At 36.8% G+C, this 20,651-nt stretch overlaps 1 protein-coding gene across 8 annotated transcripts in view; it reads right to left on the bottom strand.

The window, feature by feature from the left end:
* Positions 1 to 20,651, bottom strand: part of naaladl2 (N-acetylated alpha-linked acidic dipeptidase like 2) — a 321,301-nt gene that overhangs the window by 20,264 nt on the left and 280,386 nt on the right. For all 8 annotated transcript variants that reach the window (XR_013795866.1, XM_079597224.1, XM_079597227.1 and 5 more), the window contains one exon: positions 1,987 to 2,080. Coding sequence is in view for 7 of the 8 variants with exons in the window: in XM_079597224.1 (XP_079453350.1) it covers positions 1,987 to 2,080 (94 nt within the window). In the remaining variant the exon portion in view is untranslated. The remainder of the gene's footprint in view (positions 1 to 1,986; positions 2,081 to 20,651) is intronic.

Genomic DNA, 20,651 nt, shown 5'->3' with positions numbered 1-20,651 from the left:
GATGTTCCCTTTTTCTTTTTCTAGTGTGTTATGTAGCTGTTAGTGCAAGTATACGATCTGTAGAGTTACAAACCTCAAAGTGTCAAACCTAAAGAGATATTCTTTATAAAAGTTAAAGCCACGCCTTCCTAAACGCTTCGTTCAAACACGCCCCACCACGTCAGTATTTGGGGGCAGAGTTTCATCACACCTCTTTAATGTATACGCAAAGAAAGAAGGTGCAACTTTTATTCTTGCTGTATTATTGTTGCCGCCGCCGGCGCCGCCATGTCGTGGAGACGTTTCGTTTGTTCTTTGTTTGGCCTTCCGAAAGAGGACACAATTAGAAAACAGTGCTTAAGCTTTATTTACAACACTGTTACAGAACAGTACAACTAAAAGTTTAGACTGTGTGCTGCGCATTTTTCAGAGGACTGTTTCCAGAACCTGCAAGAGTACAAGGCCGGCTGTGCACAAAGGCTGATTCTAAAATACAGTCTGGTGCTTCTGACTCACAGACACAGCCTGTAAGTATGTTTTCAAGAATTTGCTATTGACTATTCATACGCGAGTTTTGAGCAGTATAGAGTAGCGCTTGCTTGTCGTTTCTACGATCACAAATGCAGACATGGTTTTATGTTTACATAGTGTTCTCACACCCATGGCGCAACGCGTAAAAAACAGTATAAGTCATTATAATAAGTAATTATGTCCAATAAAATGAGCTTTGTAAAAATCAACGCGTTTTAGAAAGGCAGAGCATAGAGGAGCAACAATAATGTACAGATGTGTAAAAAATTACTTTTTAAATCTAAAACCGTGTAAACACATTGCATTAATCCAAATACACATAATAATGTTATTTTTAGAACTATCATGACCCCTTTACCTGACAAAGAAAGCCAGTACAATGACATCACAGGTTTTACCATAACAGTGACATTTGGAGTAGACTTCATTCCTTCAAACTCCAAATTATACAGAACAGACTGAACAGAACAGTTATACCTGTCAGGAAACAGCTGGAAGTGTCAATCACCAGTATGCAAAATAATGAGATAAAAAAATATTTAGGATTTTTTTTTCCCTTTTCCAAACAGTGACAGTGAAAATGACTTCACGAAGCATCTGTGGATGATGTGGGATTTTTTCAGGCATGCAATGCCGCTGCATCCAAACCAGTAAAACAAAAGATCGGACACGAGTGTTTGGTACGTGTCTGATGAAATATCAATACTGCACAGCATTAAGGGCTTTGCAGTCTGTCTTCTTGTGGCAAGATTATGTGGCAATTACATTTCTCACCTGTCCTCCTCTGTGCGTTCATGAATATTTAAACACAAAGGCACACCGCTCTAACGACGCTAGAGAACAGATTCAGAGGGGCAAGCTTTGAATGTCTCGCTGCAGAGGTGAAAAACAGTCATACCTGCGAGCCACCATATAATCATTTTATGTTATAGGAATCTCTAAAATCCAGTTCTGCAAGTTTTTGGCTTTCATTTCCGAATGTTCTGTACATTTTCAGTCAAAAGCTCATTACTACCCCTGGGTTTATTTTGCTCTGATGAAGTATAAAGTGTTTTCCTCAAGTAGGAATGTTCTCCATTTGTGTTCCCCCTAAATATTTTTGTGAAAAATGCCAGACTGATGGCCAGTCGGGTCTAAAGCTTATAATCCCATTTGATCTGAGCACCGGGTGAGCCGAGAAATGATTTGCACCAATTTGTATTTTACAAATGCAGAAATCAAGGTCATTCTTCCAACGCCCCGGTAAACTGTGATGGGAAGATCGATATGTCCACCAAAACAGATGATCTCTCCATAAATCATCTTTGGGAGGAGTGAGTGGTGACACAGAGCTGGCCCAGCTTGTAATGCTGAGTTACATCCTCAAACAAACTTCCAGAAAAGTCCTGCCAGTTATAAATTGATGAGGAACCCCATTTTATTTTATTTTATTTTTCTGTAAATTGTCAAAATAACTTATGAAAGGTGCATTCTTACCTTTGAGTTTGTCCTGAACATCCAGTGCGATATCCAAAGGGTAAAATGGAAGAACGGGATCCGTAGCAAGTCGCAGGATGGTCTCAGCTGTTATCTAAATCGGCAATAGACAAAGCGGTACATTAAAAAGTCAGTTTGGATCCTTATTCTTTGAATAACATTAAAAAAAAAGTAACATAAATAAGTACATTTATAAAGGTTACCATCAATGCTGTTGCAAAAACACCTTCAATAAAAACACTCATATTTAACTCAAACATTATGCAGCTTTTTAAAAATAAATGCTGTTCTTTTGAACTTTCTATTCATCCTTCACTCCTGAAAAAATGTTACACAATATGTTTCACAACATTACTGTTTTTATTGATCAAATAAGTGCAGCCTTGTTAAGCATTAGTGAGTTTTTTTTTTTAAAACATTAAAAATATCAAAAGTTGAAAAAAATTGCTACTGAACTTGATAGTGATCATAACATATTTTTATTTTATGGAAAAGGACACCTGACAGGGAGAAAAAAATCTGGAAAAAAAAGTGTGGATGAGGGTGAAGTTGTTACTACAATAATTACGCAACTTAATAATAATTTATTTATTCATTCAATAATTCATCTAGCCATCCACTTGGCTCACAAATCTGGCTCTTTAGGCAAACTTTCTTATTCTTTTGCATGACATTGTTTTAGCAATGGATTGTACTACAGCAAACGTCATGTTTTAAGTGTTAAAATTGTCCTTGAGTGCTCGCAATGCTTCTTTCTAATAGGCTCAGATAACAAGAGCATTTTTTAAGCTGCCAGTCCTTCAATGCTGAACAATAATTATTGGTTGCATTCTGTCTTATCTTTCTGCCTTTCCATTGATTTTCACTCCCTTGTTGGATTCCGTTGCTTTCCGCCCGAGACACTCCGCATTGGCATCTGATGGGTGATTGTAACTGTGCAGACAGCAGGATCCGTACTGAACTTTTCCTGCATCCACAGTTGTCGCGGATCAAACATTATAGATTCTCCTGATGTCCCTTCATGTTCTGCATGAGGTTAACACATGGGCTGGGAGACTGCACAGCATGAACACGTATCAACTGTGGTTTTATCACATGGTGTCTCTTCTGCCTGACCTCTCCTGAACTTTGTGAAAACTACAGTTTGCTGGCTGGCAATATGGGGGTGATCTTCCTCTCGGGACGGACCTGTGAAAGTTCACCGTAACGCACACCTCAAAGGAGGATTCAGTGTCTGACCACTGACCCTGCCTAAACGAATTAGCCACAGGGCATGAGTTTGCTGGCCTCCCACGAGATCAGGTGATAAAATATACAGCGAACACAGGTCAGCTCTAGTATAATACTATATTGCCGTTGTCGGGCAAAAACCTTGTATCTCCATATTTCGCTTCAAATTATTATTTTTTTTAAATGATGAAAAGAGTAAAAAATAGTTGTTGACCCATGCAACCTTCTCTTTAAATAAATAAGGTTGTTATATGATACCAACATTTTACATACAGTACCAGTGAAGTTACAGTTCTTGATTCTTATATTTATACTAGCATAACTAACACACAATTAAACATTTTTTAAATACAAGTATACAGTCAGTATTAAAATAAGGATTTTCAGGTAGGTGTAAAAGAAGTATTCAAATGCAGAAATTGAATAGTAATCAAATGTAAAATAACACTGCATAGTCTTCACTGTATATATTAAATATATATTATTAAAGCTATAAAATGTATTAAGAAAAGAGTAAGTGACTGTCTCGTTTTTATTTTGTTCTTTGATAAACATTAATGACAGACTGCAGCTGGCATATTGAGCTGCTGTAACTTCAAGACCTGCTGAGAAGTGTCTTTCTGTCCATGCATTTTGGGAGTGTGCGCACAGAAAGCCGATTCACAGACAGCATTTTTAAAAACAGGGATTAAACGTCGAGAGCCAGGCTCGAACTCTCCTACATGAACACCATGGTTTAATAGGTAACCACTATGCTGCAGCAACCCTTTCAACAACATAAAAATCTAACAATGCATTTAATTTTTCGTTATGTAAAGTAAACAAGAGCTGTACAAGTGTACCCTGTGACCCTACAGAGGATAAGCGGTTTGAAGAAAGGATGGATGAATGGATAAATGAATAAATGCAGGGCAAGGGCAAGGATTGGGATTCTATTAGAATTATTATTTTTTAAATAAACGTATCTTCAGTACCATATATTGTTGAAATGTCTTTATTAAGTGCACAATGTGTAGTACAACTTTGTTTGATTTAAAAATGTTCCTATAATGTTAAAGCCAAACTCTAAATGCTGAAACACCTGACATTTTCCATAACTGCAATACATCAAAATCGTATATTTTCTTGTTCTCCCATTTTCTCCTTTTCTAAACATATTTTTTGGTTTCTTATTAAAGGCCTAAAGTGTAAGTTGGAGTGATGTGGAATCAATCAGAGACTGAGAGATTCCAGCATTGATTTCAGCAGAGAGAGCATTAATCAGCACTGCAGAATGTGCCTGAACACAAAAGCGGAATTTTTATTTATAGCCTCATTTCTGGAGTTGCTCTTTAGTTCTTTTGCTCTCTCTTTCTATTGGGTGGCACAAACTAATACCAAACACAAAAAAGGCCATAGAGGCGAGGGAACCATCACACATTAAGCTGATTCCAACAGATGAAACGTACATATTTTGTATATAACACATCTACATTCTATAGTTGTTCCAATTCTGATGTTGTTTCACTCCAGAATTTCATACAACATCAGTTGATATTTCTCGACACTTTAAGGTGCTGAACAGATGCACATGTTGAGACGTATGTTTGCTGCCAGTGACTTTGAGTAACGAGAGAGAGAGAGAGAGAGAGAGAGAGGGAGAGAGAGAGGGAGAGAGAGAGAGAGAGAGGGAGAGAGAGAGAGAGAGAGAGAGAGGGGGGGGGGGGGGGGTTGGGGTGTCTGTAGATTCTCATTTTCATTAACTGTACATAACACTCCATTTATGGCCAAAGTATTCACAAACAATAGTAAGCACCAGTTTGAAATATGCATGTTCTATCATGAGCCTTACTACTTCTCTTCGTCCCCTATAAGACATAAGGCTTCAATGAGCACTCTCCATTGCATTCAGTCCATGGCCAGTTCTGTGCCAGGTGGTTTTGGGCCTCCCAGGTTTTCTTTTGCCAGGTGGTGTCCATCTTAGGCCCCATCCACACTACTGCGTTTTCGTTTAGAAACGGGGACCTTTTGCTACGTTTGCACCTCCCGTCCAGACTACAACGGTAAAAACGAGGACCTAAAACAGAGAAGTTTAAAAACGCTGCCGACCCCGTTTTGAGTTTTGAATCTCTGGAGGGCGTTTTAGTGAAGCCGGTCAAAACGGAGGACTTTAGAAACGATGACGCAGAGGCTCACGCTCGGCTCTATGATTGGGTGTCATCAGTCATGGCGTATCCTTCCCTGATTCGTCAGCCCCCCATCACATGACCACGTGATCCGCGTTTTCAGTCGTTTTAATGTGGACGGAGATAAATTCCAATACGCAGGTAAAACGCTGGTGTGGACGGAGATCGTATTCGTTTTAATTCTCCATTTCTAAACTATAACGCAGTAGTGTGGATGAGGCCTTAGGGGGACTTTTGTGATGCTGTCCTGCTCCATCCTCAACACATGTCATAGCCATCTCAGGCGTCCTTGTGTGTAATCTCCTTGGTGATTCCCGTTTTCTTGTACAGTTCATGGTTGGAGATCTTATTAGGCCAAAACATCTGGCATATTCGTCGGAGGCATCCATTATGGAACACTTCCATTCTCCTCATGTCAGTTTTGATAACTCGTCAGCTCTCTGAACTGTACAGCAGAACAGACTTTACATTGCAGTTAGGAGCTTCTTCGTTTTAAGGATGTATTGTTTTTTATCTCCATATAGAACAGAGTTGGGAGAAGGCAACCTGAGCCTTTTCCAGCCTTGATTTAATATCTTTAGATGCATCTTACTGATGAGACTGCCCAGATAGGTCATGAGCCTTGAAGCTACCAAATCCTTGAACATCAACAAAAGATCTAATGTACCTTTACCAAGCATCCTTGTTTTCCAAACAGCAAGTTTGGGAGATCCAAACACAAAATATAATATAAACCAAAATATTTTTACGACTAACAGAATATTTTGGCACAAAAATAAACAATTGATGAGATAGATCTTCACATAAAGATGATACCCATTGAGATAAAAAAAGAAAAGAAATTGCCCGAACATACAAATTGCACAAAAAGATTAAAAATTGTTTCATTTTCAGAACAAAAGGGACAACCCACCCTAACATCATTGAGGTTGACCACATGTCTGTTCATAGCTATTGCACCATGTACAATTGTACCATTTTAAGTGTGGGATTACAAATGTAAGAATCTGTTTAAGATGTGCTGATTCTACATCCTTACATAACATCACATGAAAAACTAAGATGAACTACACTGGGCATTCAAGGTGAACACAATTTACTGATTAGATTCAATAGAGTTTACAGTGAGGGGGTTTTGTCAGTCTTTGATCTTCTTACTGAGAGTCAAACTTTGTGTGAATGTTTGCATTAGTTCTTGCAACCACGTGATGTTTATACAATTTCGGGGGGTACCATTATCTTTACAGTCAGGGGTAATTACCCGTATTGTCTTTAGATGATTTGTTTCAGTGGTCACCTCTTAGGCTGTGTGTAAGGTCAACACTTTTAAGGACTGTCAGCACCTTTAAGGACTGCCCACTGAATGCCTATACGATACCATGTAAAGTTCCCTTAGTCAGACTTGATGACTGATGCTACCAACAGCTCGTTCTCAATAAGGAATCCTGCTGAAGATACAACCGAGTCTCCTGGTCTTCGCTTCTGAGTTTCCTAAATAAGTCACCAGTTCGTTTATCAATTGGCCGTTTCTACAGTGACCGCCAGCTATACTTTTTGGGGGAGATGTCCACTCAATTCAGTCCATCTAGATGATGTTAATCCAGATAGAAAATCTGGATCACTTTCACACAAGTCACATAGAGCTTTTTTTTTTTAAACCAGCAGACTCAAAACCATCCAGCTGAGGGGTTTTAAAAGACAGTATAAGATTTTCCTCCTCATGCCATTACCTTACGTCAGCAGTTATCATCAAGGATGGACAATCGTAGTCACACCCATCTATCCATTCTTTAATATGGTTAGAGTTGTTAATAAAAAGTCATTAAACAAATTGTTGCTCTCCAAGCACTATCAGTACGCGGTTTCAAAAATCAAATAGATTTTATCCCAGTTTTCTCACCCAGGGTATCCAAACTGATGCTTAAAATGTGGCCAAGTTTACACATCCAGCAGCTATCAGCCATGGTGACAAATTGGCATAGCACAAGTGTCTAGAAGATAAAAAAAGTGGCTCTTCCATCAGCTAAACGCCTTTTGTATTCCAGCAGGTCTTGAGACAGAAAATAATTCCCAGGCTTCCATTACAGATCTATAGAATTACAGATCTATAGAAGGCAGTCAAGTCTGTTAAAGTTGTCTTTATCCAAATTCAATAAAAAGAGGTGCTTATCAAGTCCAATGTTGCCTGCTGTAGTGTTAGACCAAGCAATGTCATTGTTATACAGCAGTCTCTGAGTCTAGATCTGATATCTACAAGACCTTGCCCCCTTTCTTGCACTGGCAAAAAAATAAATAAAGCATTTGCTGTCTTGTCAAAAAAAAAAAAGTTCACCAGCATCCTTTGAATGTCTTGAACTAGTCCAGCTGGAGTTTATTTTTTAGAGTAGAGGTTGTAACATAATCATTTTATGCCACAGAGTAGAAGTGACCAAGTTGTTGGCAACTAAAACTCTCCCCCTGTAGGATATCTGGGGTAGCAACCAGTTCCATCTTTTTTATTACAGTTTATGTTATCTGGTAGTTCTGGAATATTTTCCAAATTTATTTGACCTGACCAGAAAGCCTCAGTCTTATCCAGTTTTTGCTGATGATGCCCTTTCATACATATCAAGTACTCTTTTATATCATTATTGTCATTGACAAAGACTGTAACATCATCAGCGTAAGCAGTAATTATAGTTCTTAAATGCTGAGGCATTGTGGGTATTGATAAACCAGTTAGACTTTTCCTTAAAGCCTAGTTCACACTACAGGATTTTAAGCCCGATTTAAGCCCGATTTGCAAATCGTTGAGCTCGCCGAAAGGTCGGGTTGTTATCGCGTGCAAATCGCGGGGGATTAGCGGCCGATGAACGCTCGCCAATCTGTTAGTATGAAAGAGCCAACAACGCATCAAAGACGCTCGCAGACGCCTTGCAGACGCGTCGCCGAGACCAGAAAAATATCTAGCATGCTAGATATCCGGAGCTGTCGCACGACTCAACCACATGTGATGTCATGAGCTACAGTTAATCAGAGCAAGGCATGGGTTGAGGTCACTGGGAAAATACCGTTTATAGCCTACTGTCTATGGGAATTTTATTTATTTTTTTCCAGAGCAAATCATCGCGCAAACAGTTTGCAGCACTAATTTCTGTCTGACGTCCATATTCAAACAAAGACTCGCGTGTTGTGTACTTGTGTTCTTCTTCGCTGGGTAGTGGCGCGCGTGCTGTATTGCGTCATTTCCGGTTCGTTTTATCGCGTGATTTCTTCGTGATAAAACGTGGTTTGTAGACAAGATATAATCGTTGGATGACAGAGTTGTTGTCTACTCGTGTAGTGAGTTACCTCCTGTTGCGGATCAATCACGTTGTGTCGTGTGGTGTGAACAGCTCAACAACTTGAACACTCCTGATTTCACAGAGAGAAAGTCATGTAGTGTGAACAGGGCTGCGTTTCCCAAAAGCATCGTAAGCCTAAGTTGATCGTAAAAACGATCGTACGACTGATCTTAATATTATGGTCTGTTTCCCAAAAGCATCGTAGCTTAAGTAGAACTTGAAAATCTTCGTAGAACTACGAGTGCTCTGGAGTAATCGTACATCCCCAAGTGCATCGTAAGAAGACATATTTATGAGGACACTTGCAGGACAACCGGTAGATTACACTTTTATCTAGATTTAACACACTGCAACGTAAGTAATATAATAATGTTTTGATTGTACTTTATTGTACACTTTATTTTACTCGTTTTTTGTTTACATGAATTTATAAATGAAATAATTAAAAAGGGAAGAAAAAGATAGAAATACACACCTAAATTAAATGAATTAACAAAAAAGAAGTAATGTGGAAAATATGCTTCAAAGACTGGGCAATATAGGGATGAATTAAAAAAAATCTGTCAATAACGTGCACGAAAACCAGCCATTGGCGATTTCTTGGTTGGCCATCATGTGGTCCCATGCCATCTTAGTCGTCGTCCTCCTCTTCCACCTCCTCCACCTCTTCATCTTCCTCACTGTTAAGTAAGGGCACTCTTTAATGTAATCTTTTTGAAAGGTATCTTTTTATTTTTTTCAGCCATTTTGTCAGTACCTCCGCCTGTGGGTGCTTTATATAGACTTGTCTTGATTGCTAATCCACAACAAATGACGATTATTAGGTTAAACGTTCAGAATAGGAATCCATATAATGTTATATTTCAGCACTTCGCAAATGGACAGCGGCTCTTAAGTAGCACGTAGAACGCGTTCTCGCGCGTTCATGTTAAGTGCATTTTTGGGAAACGTGCGTGGAATTGCTGCGAGTGTTCGTAACCTTGCACGTAGAGAGCGCTCTTAAGAGCTGAGATACATCGTTATCGGGAAACCCGGCCCTGCACAGTTCAGCCCGACGTTTTAAAATCCTGTAGTGTGCACTTGCCTTAAGTTAAAAAGTAATTGTTCAATAGCAATACTCTACGATTGCCCTGTTGAAGGGCATCCTTGTCTAATGCCCCTTGAAACCAAAATAGGCCTATGTATCCAAACGTATCCATTTGATAAAATCATGAACAAACACAAATGCAGAAAGCAGATTAAAAAGATATGATCAACCCGATCAAACGCCTTTTCTTGGTCTAAAGCAATCAATCCAACCTAAATTAATTTAACCAACTGAACTGATTTATTTTTAATAATCTCAATTAAATGACGTGCAAAAATAATTAATTAATTATTTTTTAAGTGCAGTCATCACAGATTTAATTTGGAACATTTTCATTTTAAACCAGTTATATATTTTTTTCTTTCATTTAATATTCATGTATTAATTTATGGCAAACAGGAATACACAAACTTATTAATGTCTCTAAAGTATCACCAATATCACAAAAATATTATATTTTATACTTAATGTCATTACAGTACCACCATTATTATTTAACTTTATTTTATGAAATTATTTAATAATTAGGCTATTTAAGTCAATATGTATTTTATTATAATGCCTCTAAAGTACCATAGATATTACACAAATATTTAATTCTTAGTAATGCCACTTAGATACCACAGAAATATTTCTGTAATTTTTATGAATGTCTCTCTCTTCCTCAGATATCAGAAATAAACCACCACATTACAGTACAAATCTGTAGGTGCACTTATCATCAAGTGTATTTTTGACTTTACACCAATTATGATTAATAACCTGAAAATGTGCAAGGTCATGTAAATGCCTTAAACTGTGTTCTTTTTTGGGTAAAGGCCATAAACATTAAGCAAAACTAGAACATCACCCACATACATTAGTCAGATTTTCCTCTGCATGAAAACAACTCGAACGGTATTCTGACAGGCAGCTGATTGAATCTAAATACAACATCTGTTCATGTTTTGAAATCAGAACCTAAAAGAAAAACCCAATCATTCCAAAATCTCACATAAACACTCCAATCTTCATAAACAAACAGGTTTATGAGACTTTCCTCTTTAAATTCAGGTGTTATTTTTAGCATTAGAACCTCTTTTTGTCCTCTGTAATCTCTTTACAAAGACGATCAATGTGTATGTGTGTGTGAGTGAGCACATGCGTGCACGAGTGTGGCTTGCCTTTTGCTCCAGGATATGTTGGTACTGCAGGGCTTTGCAGGGGAATATATTTGTGTACATTAGAGCCAGATGGGTGCATTGGAGGCGGGGGGTTATTGACAGCAGAGGGCTCCCTCTGAGCGGTTCAACCAGACTGATGAATCGCTGAACACGGATTCACAGCACAGAGACAGGCCTCTGTCTGATCTGAACACCAGACTGAAGGGTATTTGTTTCCCGTGTCGTGTTGTTCTGTTAGCGGGGCGAGTATTAACAATGGAGTCAAGCATGTTGTGATTTGGAAGTGCACATGTACTGTGGGATTTGCCTGTCAGATTTGACAGATTAGAGGAAGATTTGAAAGCTGATTGAGGGGGAAATACACATGGATGTGCAGCGGATGTACAGCACATGACATAGACACAGTGAGAGGTGTGACAGTATTTAGGACAAAAGAAATGTCCACTGCAATGTGTAAAAGTGTCCACAAATGTTAATTAAACTAATTGACTGATAATGAAATAAAATCATTCTGATTCAGGCTTGAATTACTGTTATAATTCTATAAATCAAAACCAAAGAAGTCTGTGCTGATTTGGACATCTATCAGAGCTCTTTAGTGCGACCATTTCAGTTGCATTTACTGACCCGATCAGGGGTGCGTTTCCCGTACAACTATATAGCTCACTGCTTAACTACCATAGTATGATGCATCGTTGGAGAAATCAACTAGCTAGTCACGACTGTTTCCCGAAACCGTATGCCGCAAAGTATCGTTCAACCACGTTGGTTTATGATGTTTCGCACGTGGTGGATTAATAACTTATTTTAATTCATCTGTTTGAGATCGAATTAACGCTAGATTTTGTCATATAAGTTACAGACATGGCATCTGAAGACCATTTCTCAGTTATTTTGCTTTATTACCAGACTCAATATTTGGCTCGTTCTTACATAGTAGAGCACGTTCGCACATGCGCAGTCTTAAAAAACGGTGCTTTAAATCTCTTGACAAACTAAAAGACGTAAATTACATTTGTATGTATTCTAAATAAATAACACAGGTTGTACTGAATGTCAGCTTGCTTATTTTGCTAAAGATAAGGATTTATTCAGTCTACATCTCATGTAAACTAGAAACTATGCTTCTAACCACAGCTCGAGAGCTGTCGTTCCAACCACACAAGTTTGCGATGCTGTTTGCGAACGTTCGTTGGAACGCTGGTTTCGGGAAACACCAAATCGTTGAACTATGCTGATAACGACGGAACTTGCGACCATAGTTGGCTAACGATGCTTTCGGGAAACGCACCCCAGGCCTGATTCTACGGGTTGCACACTCAGCTGAAACTAATAATAGCATATTAGCAAAACGATCCAGTGTGTATTTATATTTGCATTTTGGATAGCGTCAAAGGTTTCTATTTAACACGTGTTGCAGCGTTCAGCAATGTAGCCAATCACAGACATTTTTTTGTCCAATGCTAAGTTCTGCACGGTCACAAATCCTCTTATAACAAGACAATATGTAAAAAAGAGATTTATTTTGCAAGTTTGTGAGATCACAATGAACTGAGATGATAGCACAGTTTTTTAGTGATTATAAAGGGAGAGCTCTTTGCGCGGTTTCTTAATCCGTTCAGCATTTTTATAAAAGTTTTGTTTTTCGTGCTGCTACCAACGGCCACTAACACGCTGCAAAGTGTCTGAAGTGACATTTAAATATAAATTGCAGTAACAACATAGTGATAACCATAGCAATGGAAGGGAAAAAAATATGGTCCATCCAGATTAAGCAATATAAATGCAGACTAAAATATTATTAGAAAACTATTAGTTAGAATTTTCGTATCCAAATATTTTTGAAATGCTGTTGCAATTATATGTATAAGCAATAACTTGTAGGAAATAAGCTATACTTTGAGCTAATGTTCACATATAAATTACACACAATTAATATAAATGCCACCAAAATTTGCTATATGGGTGCAGAAAAGCCCGTTTGAGTTCTTGTTTTTAATATGTATTATATGATATAGTTAAACAATATCATATGTGCAAGACTGCTGTTTTCCCCAAATATCAGCACGATTGCAAGTGTGATGTTGATTTTTTACAACAGTTTAATAAAAAAGAAGTTAATATTAAGTGACTTACATTTTAGGCACAAATTGTCTAATTTTGCTCAAACGAAAATAGTTCCAAATAAAGTCACAGCGGAGCCGCTGCGCATCTCTGAGTAAAAGCAGTGTTTCGTTAATGAATAAATCTGCCTTTCTGAACGAATTGGGTGAGTCAATGATTCAAGGACTCATTCACAAAAACAGTTGCCAGCTTGTTCCTAAATTAATCAATTGAATAACCGGTTCAGTGAAATGCCGCCACCTTCTGGCAGTTTAAATGTCAGTTATTTTAATTATTGAATATTTCTATATTCAAAACATTATATTTAAAACATTAACCTCATAACATTGTTATTATACATTTAAATGAATTCAAGCCACCTCATTAAACAGTCTGTAAATATACCTAAATGCCAATTTTGTGCACTTCTATGCCACCTCTGCAGTGCAAATATTAATTTTGTTGATTCTAATTTCATTTGATGTAACTTTGATGTGATTAACTTATTCTGCCTGATTTTGTCTTATTGTTCTAATAGAATTTATTGTTTTAATTAAAAATCTTGAAGTTTAGAATTTGACATAAAATATTAATTTAACTACTGTAGGTTAGAAAAAAAGCCTTTGTAAATAAATTTAAGGAGTCAAATATCACCCTGTAATGGGAAGGTTCGTTTCTGTCATTGATCAGAAGGTGCTTTGACTAAAAAGAAATGAAAGCGTAGAGCCCTGTCTATAATCTGCTGGAGGACCTACTTATTTAATAGCATCAGACTCTAATGAAAGCCAGGAAATTATATTAATTAGGTCTCACAAAGTATTACAAATAAGATCCCCCAAGGTTAGTAAGTCACTAAGTCTAAAAATTAAAAAATGTGAGGCAAATTCCTTTAAGGTGACACAACATTTTCATTTAATTTAAACCGATGACGTTAAATATCCATGTCATGTAAATAATCTTAATTGATACATAGCTAAGATTGGTTTTAATCTAATTAATGATATTACTGATTTTAATTAAAACATACCGTTGACAAAAATATAAAAAGGAAAAAAGAAGACTGAAAGATATTGACAATACACTAATAATATTTTTGAAGAAAACATATAACGTTTTATACTGTATAATCCAGTCAATATTGTCAGGAACTGACCCGCTTAAAGCTAAACCGACGATCATCCAAAAATTCACATTCAATCATGACAACACTTGGAGTAGCTTTGGCATGTTATCAAATATGGCAATGTTAATATATTTGGTCTTGGCGGACTTGATCTGCTGCTGCTGATGCAGAGCAAGTATGAATTGCCAATATATTCACAGACACACTGCTGTGAACATGTAAGATATGCTGCTGCTGCATAAATAAACGTACTTAAATCATGTTGCATAGGCAGGTGGAGCTGGGGGAGGTGGAGGGTTTCTCTGATTAGTCTACGGCAAACACTGAACTATTTAAATGTTGAGCAAGCAATCTCATTGGCTGCAGAATTAGCAGAGGCCAATCAGCTTGTAACATGTATTAATGGTGTAATTGTTTACAGAATGCAAGTAAAGAACAGCTTGCGCCATCTAGAGTTTCACGACTGAACTACATATACACATGTATAATACTACAATAGTGAAATGTTGTGAATCAAGTTATTTCAGAAGCACATGTTTTTGTTAAATGTGGATACAAAATGTTTGAATATTAAATTTTTTCACTTTCGTGTCAACTAAAATGTTTTCATTAACTAAAATGACATACCATTTTTAGCCACATTAAAACTAAAACATTGGATGAGAATAACAAATTAAAAAGAACACTTTGCTTCTCTGTACAAAGAGCCAACATGACATATGTTAGAGCTTCTCCTCCCGCTGTGTCCTATGAAAGAACAGCCTCACTGACCCTCACAATTCAAGCAGCTCTTAAAGATTTGCACAGCAACGAAGCACTAAAGCTCAAATCTGACCACATGGCATTTAATGAATCAATCCCTTAATGACCACTGTCAGTCAAATTTATTCCTGCAATATGTCTGGGAAGACAAATCTCTCATCAAGCAGCCTTCTGCTTCTGTCATTAAGCTTCCAGATGGTATCGTGTGTCAAGAGTTAACAGTGAACGAAAAACATCTCAATACGCAGGTAGAAAAGGTCGCATGTGAACATAAAACATGCTGACTTTGGGTATAAGAGTATGATCTTGAATAATCATTAACATATAAACTTATGAAAGCCACTATACATTATTCAACAGGGACTTTTTAACTTGCATTATTGTGTATTATGAGTCTTAAAAGTTTTTGTGACAATTGATTTACATTATCCTAAATTCCCAATGACCGGAATGATCATCAAGCTGTAAACAGCAGAAGCGTGTTTGTTTCAAGCCTGTTGTACTGGCGGGTCATTCATCCATGTTGTTGTGCATGAATTCAGCCATTAAGCCTTCGGTTTGGCTAGGAACTGGCAGATTAGGAAAATTGTCACCTATGAATTGAGGCTCTGTGATTTCATATGCAAATGGGTAATTATAGGGGACCGAAAAGGAGCTTAAGTAATGTTTTATTCATCCAGTCAAAATTTCAACAAACACACAATGAAGGTCTTGACTGAAGGAGTGTAGCAGTGATCAGCGAAAACTGGGAAAACCACTGAGCAAAAGGAGGAATGTGCAAATGTGTGTGTGTGTGTGTGTGTGTGTTTATTGAACAGTAAACTGTGGAGAGATTAATTCATGACAAACATCTGCCAGATGCTGGAACCAATTAAGCATCCTGCTATCAAAGTTTCATTTCAACTTACAAGCTCACAATTTTCCCATTCCGCAAGCATGTCTTTGATTATTAAAAGCTAATTAGAGCATTGCATATGTTTAGCGGAGTGCTGTGTTTGGATTTAAAGAATAAGAATGGACTTGATCGGATTGGTTCATCAATAAACTAATTGTGCTGTATTATTGCCCTTTTTTATTAACAATATACAAGTGTCACAGTTTTAATACACATCTCTGAGACATTTCTTAGAAAGTAGGTCTTGATATTAAATTATGCATAATTTCATGCAACTAACCTAAACCAAACCTTAATACTAATCCTAACCTTATAGTACTACATGTTAATTAATTTAACTTTTACTCAGAACATGTATAACTTCACTGTACAAGGACACCTTAAAATAAAGTGTAACCAATTATTTATAAACATTTGTATGCCAGCATATACTTTGTGTGTGTGTGTGTGTGTGTTCTTGTTTATGTGATTTATACAAATCAAAAGTCAAAAGACACAAATTTGTATAATGACATGTGTATAACACTGGTATTATAACTTAAACGTGTATGAGGACATTTCATGAGTCCTCAATTCAAATAGCTTAAAAAAACATAAAAAAAACAATGTTTTATTAAAAATGTAAAAATGCTGAATGTTTCCTGTGATTTAGGGATATAGGGGCAGTGTAAGGGGATATAATATAGTATAATATTGTTCAGTATAAAAACCATTACGCCTATGGAGTGTGTGTGTGTGTGTGTGTGTGAAAATAAATGTTATTTAAATTTTAAACTTCTTATTTTTATTTCAAGTAATATGATCATTATACGGACTTTTCATTTTTTTATTACTGGAAAACAAGATCGACACTGTATAATAATAACAATATTATTTATGATTTCTTACAGTATATATCCATGCTATCCATGTTTTCTGTCTATCAAAATATTATTGTCCTACTTAATTCTCAAATCCAGGGTTTAAGGAATAATTTGAAAATGTGTTGGGCAGGGGGGCAAAATCTTTGTTACAAATATATAATTTTCTATGGTAAAATCATAAACCAACCCTCACTGTTATGACTGCTATGACCCTGCTCAATATAATTAGCATATAATGTAAGACAGTATGCATTGTACACCGATGGAGCCTGTTTCACTATACAGAAAAATGGTAAAGGGGACACTAAAAATAATCAATGTTACAAAGGCACAGATAAGCTGGATTGTTATGATGTGTTAATTTTAATTACTGATGTTTACAGAAATTGTGCATACCTCAAAGCTGTAAAGACCGTGAGAAACCGCTCTCCCTACGGAATACACGGAGAGCGTACACCCATGAATGCATTTTAGATTTGCATTTGTTTTCTAACAACTTCAAATTACGTGCCATTTTGCTTCATTATAGATGCATATCATATGCGCTTAATTGGTGTTTGTGGGACTTAAAAAAAACACTGCTGGGTCCATTTTCAAAATGACTAACAAAGAAAAAAAGGGCGGAAGAAAAAGACAGAAAAGTTTTAGTCTGAAAGAAAAGAGAAGCGATCGCTTGCTTCAAAGGGCTTCTGTGCTCAGAAATTATTTATACAGGATGAAAAAATATATATTGGTAGACAAAATACAAGATGCGATGCTATGTCGTTCCATTTGAAACAAAGCCCAAAAACTTGAAAATGACATTTGAGACCAGGACTCAGTATGAAGGTCAAGTGAGGCTTCCTGAGTTTCTACTTTTAAACAGTATTGAAACTGAACTTGCTTGTCAACAGCAATAAAGTTACTATGCTGACAATTGTTAAGGTCCCTCTAGCCAGAACTGTTTGACAGCACTGTCAGTATTGTTTGAATTTTTACATTTGTTTTTTTTTCTGTTTAGGATAACTTATGAGTCACTTATACAAGTAGTATAATAACATATATATGTAATTAGTATATATTATACAGTGCTGCATGAAAGTTTGTGAACCCCTTGCCCCATTGAATCTGAATATCAAGGTAAATTGTACTTAATTTGTCTTCCAGAAATGATGTAATATCTTCTTTTGCTTCTGAAGGACAGTACTAAAAAAAAAAAAAAAAAAAAAAAAAAAAAAAAAAAAAAAAAAGATATTTAAACAAAATATGAAAAATATGAAAAATATGGACATCTTCAACTTGTTCAAAAGTTTTAACCCCCCCACTCTTAATGCACTGGTTTCCTTCTGGAGCATCAGTGAAGCATGGAACACAGTGAAGACGGTCATCAGCAAGTGGATAAAGTATTGCACAACAGTGCATTTTTAAGAACAGGGCGTCCCTTCAAAATTGATGATAAGACAAAGAGAAAACTTGTCAGGAAGGCATTCAAGAGGCCTACAGCAACATTCGAAGAGTGACAGCTCTTTCTGGCAAGTACTGGTTGTTCCCTACATGTCACAATTATCTCCAATATTTTCCATCTGTCTAGGATATGGGGCAGGGTGGCAAGACACAAGCCTTTTCTGACTAAAACATCAAAGCCTGGCTAAACTTCGAAAACAAATCTCCTAAAATCATGTGGGCAATATGTCTGATGGTCTGGTGAGACCAATATTTAACTTTTTGGTCAAAATTGTAAAAGGTATATTTGGCTCAAAAACACAGCACATCAGCAAAATAACACCATACCCACAATAAAGCATGGTGGTGGCAGCATCATGCTTTGGGGCTGTTTTTCTTCAGCTAGAACTAGGGGTTTAAAGAAGGTGGAAGGAATCATGATTCATGAATAGCTCCAAGTACCAGTCAATTTTGGAACAGAACCTTCTGGCACTCTGTTAGAAAGCTGAAAATGAAGATAACATGAATCCTATAGATCTGTAGGGGACCTTAAGAGGTAATCAATCAATCAATCAATCAATCAATCAATCAATCAATCAATCAATCAATCAATCAATCAATCAAATCTATCTATCTATCTATCTATCTATCTATCTATCTATCTATCTATCTATCTATCTATCTATCTATCTATCTATCTATCTATCTCATTAAATATTATTATATAATACATATCATTCCTATATACATATATGCATTTAAGATTCACAAGGCAACTTTTTGGAAAGGAAATCAGGTGAAATGGGGGCAGTCAAGGCAATAACATGCTCAAAGGATGGGCAAATTTGTCCTCAGAAAGTGTCAGGCAGGCTCCCAGATGTTGTGCCGTCTCAATTTTAAGTTTTCAACCTTTCAGCAAAAAGGCCTCAAAAGTACAGAGGGCATTTTAATCAGCAGCAGTGATGGATGAGCTAAGAGTCCTCACCACACTTGGGACGAACCAGTAAATGTGAAGCAGAGACACTTGGACAGCCTTCGCTCCATGGACAAATTACACTCCCCTGTTCAAAATGTGTGTCAAACGACACTCGCGTCAGCTCTCATACAATGAGATGCCAATTGTGTTAGCCAGGTGATAAAAGAGTATCTCTGGGAGAGCGCCATCCAAACAGAGTTAAACCCAGGAGTGTCTGGGAAAATTACTCCTTGACATCTCGTCATGTTATGTATTAGGCGGCGATAAACTCTTCCTGATACGCTGCCAGTGTTGGGGTGCAGAGGAGGTAGAGGGAACCAATAACATGCCTCGATTGGGGAGATAAAGTGGAAATGTCTGGGGTTTCTTGACCCACCGATGAATCGAAAATTCAGATTTCTCCAATGGGTCTAGATTAGTTAGTGTAAAACATCCATTTCAATACATTCAAAAGAGAAAGGTAAAATAAAAAAATGTGAAAATTTGGAAAGTCCATTAATTTGCTCTTTCATAAACATCCAAAGAATAAATCATTCAGATTTATAAAAGAATGTTTAACACATCTAGTTTGTCTGCAAGTCAACAATTTATTTGTACAAAAAAGGGGAAAGTCAAGTGTGAAATTCCTTTGTGTCTAACTATTCAGAGTCGCCCTGACTGAGAAACCAATTAATGACAGCAAATGTGGTCCAGGAGAGCAGCTGTCCAATATTAACAGTAGGCAAAGCACACGAGTGAAAGACTGATGTATCCAGCTTTGTGCCCACTGCAGTCTACAGTGTGTTTACTAAGACAACCCGAAGGGAACTTCAAATTAATACACTGCGTATTTGTGTCATAAAAGAATCTTAATGGAAACCCAGAAGGAACTTTTATTGTTTAGAAGTGGCTCTTTCAAAGATTCAGATGTAATTCTTAAGAAATCATATTGATGGATGGATGGATGGATAGATGGATGGATGGATGGATAGATAGATCAAAGCATGTCAATCTAAAAAAAATCATAAGAGTTTTCAATGAAGGAACAGTTTACCTACAAATATTTGCTTCCAGCCTTCCAGGGGTTGATTTTTTTTTATTCAAACTAAAATAATTGAACTTCATTTAGTATGATTTATAAGTTGGTTTTGTAATTGAGACTTAAATTTTGTTCTCTCAAAATTTAATTTTGGTCCCCACAACGTAGAGGAATACCTGGACCACATTTACAAGAACATTTCACTAGTGAGCAGAATGTTGTTGTATTTAATTTCAAGTCAAGCTGTAATTGTGTCAAATTATGACAAACATATAAAATGCTAAAAAATGTTGGCTTAATGGGACAAAGAATCAAACCTGTAAGTTCCAAAAATGTAATTTCCATCATTTTCATTGTGATTGAAAATGATGGAAATAAACCTGGACATAAAACTGTGGTAATTTTTTCAATACTTATAGAAAAAAAGAAAGAAAAAAAAGATACTATTTTCAGCAAACATTGACTTGAATTTCGATTGAGATATTAGAGATCTCATTTGTTATTTGTCTCTCCTGTCTCCCAGTTTAAAACAGCA

The sequence above is a fragment of the Phoxinus phoxinus genome (genome assembly GCF_949152265.1).
Source record: "Phoxinus phoxinus genome assembly, chromosome: 22".
Taxonomy (NCBI): Eukaryota; Metazoa; Chordata; class Actinopteri; order Cypriniformes; family Leuciscidae; genus Phoxinus; species Phoxinus phoxinus.
This window is presented reverse-complemented; position numbering and strand designations above follow the sequence as displayed.